The following is a 5,256-nucleotide window of genomic DNA, read 5'->3' as shown; positions in this document are numbered from 1 at the left end:
CGTGCCATTTTTATTCATACGATTGGGAAAAAGTACAGAATACGTAAAGTATTTTCCACGCGATATGACGTATGCAAAAGCGCAACATAATGTGGCTTTTCTATCTGTGAGCAAATTTACGTTTATATCTTACACGGTGCGTACATTTCACACCATTCCCCAAATGGTTACGCTAATTACGTAAAAGCATCAAAATTTATATTATATGAATAAACTGATAATAAATAAGCAAATAATTCTTGTGGACGTATAACTTCTACCTACTCTTTGTTACAATTCCCGTCCCTTAAAGCAATAAAGTGAGGTAGAACTTATTTGAGTTTATAAACCTTGAGTGTAACGATCATTTTGATCTTTCACGTTACACGAAATATGCTTCAAAACTCAAAGGGAGTTCTTAATACTTTCATACGTTATTAAAGGTGAACCGCCCTTAGTTCTACGTAGAAGGCGAATGAGATATAAATGACGAAACATGAAAAGAATTTTAGATGATAAACTACGCGTTAATCTTTTCTTTGCCTTTCTGATGAGGATAAAAATCGGCTTAAGGGCAAAACGACATTAATTTATCTTTTAGAAGTTATAACTTTTTTTTAAATGATTCAATTATGTAAATTGCAAAGTTTCGCATCATTTCGTTGGTAATCTACGAATTAAATTATGAACACATCAATTAGCGAATTATTGCAAAAAGGAAAAAAAAACGAAAAATGAATTATGTAATATCGGTTAATCATAATTAGGGGGTGATCAGAATAAATTTTGCCGTAGTTGAGTCTATTAGCACATATTTAACAATATTCTGCTTCGTTACACGTTTAATTATACCATTCAACGCACCTGATTGTGAAAATTGATTCTATTTCATAGCGTTGATTACCCCCACCGTACAGCAGTCGATGTGGTGAATTAATTTAAAAGAATCAACTAATTTTATGATACTGTTTCCTAAGCAATTCGGGTTGCTATATTTTTTTTCTTATTTGAAAATGTTTATAGACAAATCTTAACCTTTTAAGGACGGCCGACGGCTTTATACGGCAATAGTAAATTTGTCTGACAGACTGTAGTCGGATATAGCCGACACCAGGTTCTACATTGCCTCTGCACTGGTGCCGTCTATATCCGACACTGTAGAAAAAGTGTTGGGCTCCACAGACGACTGACGCGTTATTCCGACACAAAAAATGGATGTTGTACCGCCGAGTGTCGGTTGAACCCGTCGTGTCGGATATATCCGACACTCGTCTGCTAGCTATATCATGGGTAGTACTGGCGTATAGGTTATGTTATGATGGCAGAAGACGGAATTGCCGGCCCTTCCAGGCCTAAAAGAAGCAAAGTACAGTTGAATAATTATTGTGGATTAGATCCTAAAGAAGCTGCTCACCTTCTGCAGCTTCTGAGTGATGAAAACAGTGACAATGAACTCGAAGAACCGTTTGCGGACAGTGGTAGTGAATATGAATTGGAAAGTGAATCGGAAGAATCAGCTGACGAGGAAAATATCATAGATGAAGACATCGTGGATGAAGCCAATGAAATACCTAATGATATTAGAGATGACGATGATTCCCAAGAAGGTAATCCAGGTGGTAATGAAACGGATCACAGTGACATCAACATTACATGGACAAAAAATAATTTCCAACCTATATTACATACATTCAACAGCAGTTACAGCGGAATACAGGGAGACGTCCTCAATCAAGCTTCTAAAGAGATTGATTATTTTTTCAATCTTATTACCGAGGATGTAACTGATCTGATAATTACTGAAACCAACCGGTATGCACGACAGCAAGATGAGAAAAAATGGAAGGATATAGACTTGCCTGAGCTGTCTATTTTTTTGGCTTTGACAATGCTAATGTCACGGAATAAAAAACTTGATATGAAGGAATATTGGTCAAAAGATCCGTTGCTAAATTCTCCAATATTTGGTAAGCAAATGCCCAGGGATAGGTATTTACAAATCAAGAGATGTCTGCATTTCGCAGACAATGAAAATGCGCCAACTAACAACCGTCTATACAAAATAGAGACGCTGCTACAAATGATCAAAAAGAGACTTGCAGATCTCTTCCATCCGTTCCAAGACCTTGTCATTGACGAGAGTATGGTTCTATTCAAAGGACGACTTAGTTTCAAACAATATATAAAGACCAAACGACATCGCTTTGGCATCAAACTTTATGTTCTGTGTGATTGTGAAACGGGGATAGTTCAGGACTTCGTGGTTTATATTGGACAGCAAACCAACATTCAGGTAAGAGACGTGAAGGGACTTGGTTCTTCTGGGTCAGTGGTCGCCGCTTTGATGGATCCGTACTTACACAAAGGACATTCGCTCTTCACAGACAATTATTATAGTAGTCCGATACTCTCTACTTATCTTCATGAAAATGAAACTAACTCAAGTGGCACTGTTCGAGCAAACAGGAAACACATGCCTGTCCTCAACTCAAAACTGAAGAAAGGAGATATTGATTGGAGATGCAGTGACAAAATTCTGGTGATGAAGTGGAAAGATCGAAGAGATGTCTCCATGATAACCACTATGCACGAAAATAAAATGGTCAATCTTGACAAAGTGGACAAGGTCACTGGAGAACCAGTCAAGAAGCCATTATGTGTGGTGGACTATAATGGGAAAATGGGAGCTGTTGACCGGTCTGACATGATGATAAGTAGCATAGAATGCATGCGTAAAAGCAATAAGTGGTACAAAAAGCTATTTTATCATGTCATGGACATTTGTATGCTGAATTCCCATGCGATGTATTCACTTATAAATCCAGAAAAGGTTCCTCTGGCTAAATTCCAACTGAACCTTATTCGACAGATTCTCGAGAAGTAAGTTTCTTGTTTTATAATAGCAAGTAATATTGATTATGTTTTACTTTTGCTACAGATATTCTGCGACCCCCATTGTCGCTCCACAGCATGTTCGTGGATTGGATGTGGCGAGGCTTACAGGGAGGCATTTTCCAGTTTTGGTGCCAGACACACCAAAAAGCAAAAACCCCTTGAGGAGATGTATAGTATGTTCGCAGACGAAACTTGCACCGAAAAAAAGGAAGGAGTCCAGATACATGTGCAAAGATTGCGATGTTGGTTTGTGTGTGGTGCCATGTTTCGCTACATATCATACAATGTCAAAGTTTTGAATTGGTTGTGCAATAAAAATTAATCTAAATGATTATTGTGGTGTTATATTGCTTATTTATTGTAATTTTTACGCAGAATAATTGATCCTGAATGAAAAAGATAAGTGTCGGATATACCCGTCAGCTGGCCACACGCCACGCTATATTTCGCCGTCTGGGGGTTGAGCACGTAAGAAATTCGTCAGTCCTTAAAGGGTTAANAAAAACCACTAGTGCATTTGTCGCTGGAAAAGTTGCAGGTAACTTTTGCCGCTGTCAAAGTGACAATTTCACTGCGGCTTATGCGATTTTTTATACATGAGTTGAATTGTCACAAAAAACGTACTTGGGCGTTTTCTGTAGGCTATCCTTATGTTAATATCTACGTATTAAAATACTCACTCGTTTCTTACTTGGGGGATCGGAACCTGCCACTAAATCTTTGGCTTCCACGGAACATTCCCAAATACATGTCTGACCATTACGACTGATGGTAGTAATGTCAAAACTATCCTTCTCAAAGAAACAACCAACAATAACATCCGTGTGACTACCCAAAGTATACATTTTGAAATTCTTCCATCTGCAACACAGCTTACGTTTATTTACACTAAATATTATGTACCTAAAATAAGTAACTCACTTATCCAATGGGTACAATTTTGTACTTTTATCTTTAGAGCCAACTGCTAACATTTTTGAGTCATGAGACCAATCTATACAGGTAGTTTCGTCAAATGTTCCATGAAACACACGTTCCATTATAAAAGAGTTATATTGTCCTGTGAAGGGCCCAGGAGCTTTAAAAATGAATACTGCAAATATACCATTTACAAATACGAATTAAATACAAATTAAATAGAACCATTATTTTCCTTGCAAACGGCAAAGTGTTTCCCATCCGGACTAAACTTTACTGTGTTTACTTTTCGCTTAAATCTATATTTGTGTACTATGGTCTGTGATATTAAACTAATCATATGTGCTTCGCCCTGCTCGTTAATAGCGATTAACGTACAACCATTTGGGCTTAAGTCCAAAGCTGTGTAATTGTAACGACTTTCAACAGGTAGTGTGGAAGATTTGTTACTGCAAATAAAATGGTAACAGTCGTAGAATGAAGCGCAATCACTTTACTTTTTTAAATCGTAAATGGTGATCCGATTCCCAACAGGGCTGATTACCGAATTGCCATCAGAAGAGAACAGTAAGTTACCTTCGCGATAGACTGTACCCAGTAAATTACTAAACTGCAACATAAATAAAAGTTACATTTGGTACTTGAAGTTATTGAAATTTTTACCTTGTATGAAAATTTCATTTTTATTTGTATCGTGCACCCTCACAAAAATAAACATAACCTGCAAAACAAGCATGACAAATCGAAATTATACGAAGGGAACTCGGATGTTGTCGTCTTGTATAAGTAGGACATTTGTACTTTACATATACAGGGTGTCAATTTTAAAACTTGCAGTCGGCCATATTTTCCAAACTAAAGAAGATATTGAAAATCGCGCAAAACCGTTTCGAGGGGGAACCACAATGACGTTATGAGTGACAACCCCTCACCTCCCTTAAGCCCAAGTCCCCCCCCTTCAAAAATCCTAAATGACAACCCCATACTTGTGACATATCGTTGGAAAGCTACTGAAAAATGCTTTCCAGTGGTACCAATAAAGTCAATATTCATTAAGACAAAAATTTAATAAGTTACAAAAAAAAACTAAATGTGGACATTGAGGGATTTATGACAAAAAAGAACTTCAACCTGAGCTGAGCTGAACGTGTGGAAATAATATTCATTTATGGCTCCGAACATCGATCATCTTTTAAAACAGCAACGTTTAATGAGACATCCCTGGGGAATGTAAGCCACGCCTTTATTCAAGATTTGGTCGTTAAATTCGAAGAAACAGGATCTGTTATCAATAAAAAAAAAGAAAACAACCAAATTGCTTTTTAACCCTGCAGTGGTGACGTGAAATTTTGGAACACCAGTGGTGACCTCGGTCTGAGAGACCGAATTTGATTTTGGCTTGATTTCGTAGTTACTACGCATGTAACTTGGCTTAAAATAAAGGAAAAAGTTCAGTCAATAAAT

General features: G+C 37.2%; 2 protein-coding genes across 2 annotated transcripts; one reads left to right on the top strand and one right to left on the bottom strand.

Annotated features, from left to right (window-relative positions):
* The first annotated feature begins 1,012 nt into the window (after positions 1–1,012).
* LOC116177368 (piggyBac transposable element-derived protein 4-like) lies at positions 1,013–3,206 on the top strand. Its single transcript, XM_031496339.1, has 2 exons — positions 1,013–2,859; positions 2,918–3,206. Exons 1-2 carry the CDS (start codon positions 1,295–1,297, stop codon positions 3,171–3,173), a joined length of 1,821 nt encoding a protein of 606 aa, XP_031352199.1. The 5' UTR covers positions 1,013–1,294; the 3' UTR covers positions 3,174–3,206.
* Positions 3,207–3,496: 290 nt separating this feature from the next.
* LOC116176865 (periodic tryptophan protein 2 homolog) lies at positions 3,497–4,546 on the bottom strand. Its single transcript, XM_031495675.1, has 5 exons — positions 4,456–4,546; positions 4,290–4,402; positions 4,018–4,241; positions 3,796–3,967; positions 3,497–3,735 (listed from the first exon to the last, which is right to left on the bottom strand). Exons 1-5 carry the CDS (start codon positions 4,471–4,473, stop codon positions 3,528–3,530), a joined length of 735 nt encoding a protein of 244 aa, XP_031351535.1. The 5' UTR covers positions 4,474–4,546; the 3' UTR covers positions 3,497–3,527.
* Positions 4,547–5,256: the final 710 nt, after the last annotated feature.

This window comes from Photinus pyralis, unplaced genomic scaffold, assembly GCF_008802855.1.
Source record: "Photinus pyralis isolate 1611_PpyrPB1 unplaced genomic scaffold, Ppyr1.3 Ppyr1.4_LG7, whole genome shotgun sequence".
NCBI lineage: Eukaryota > Metazoa > Arthropoda > Insecta > Coleoptera > Lampyridae > Photinus > Photinus pyralis.
This window is presented reverse-complemented; position numbering and strand designations above follow the sequence as displayed.

What these genes read in the sequence shown, in the direction of transcription:
- LOC116177368 (XM_031496339.1), top strand. Translation starts at nt 1,295, where the DNA reads ATGATGGCAGAAGACGGAATTGCCGGCCCTTCCAGGCCTAAAAGAAGC. An exon ending in ATTCGACAGATTCTCGAGAA is followed by an intron (nt 2,860 to 2,917) that starts GTAAGTTTCTTG and finishes CTTTTGCTACAG; the next exon opens with ATATTCTGCGACCCCCATTG.
- LOC116176865 (XM_031495675.1), bottom strand. An exon ending in ACCATTTACGATTTAAAAAA is followed by an intron (nt 4,242 to 4,289) that starts GTAAAGTGATTG and finishes TTTTATTTGCAG; the next exon opens with TAACAAATCTTCCACACTAC. An exon ending in AAATTGTACCCATTGGATAA is followed by an intron (nt 3,736 to 3,795) that starts GTGAGTTACTTA and finishes GCTGTGTTGCAG; the next exon opens with ATGGAAGAATTTCAAAATGT.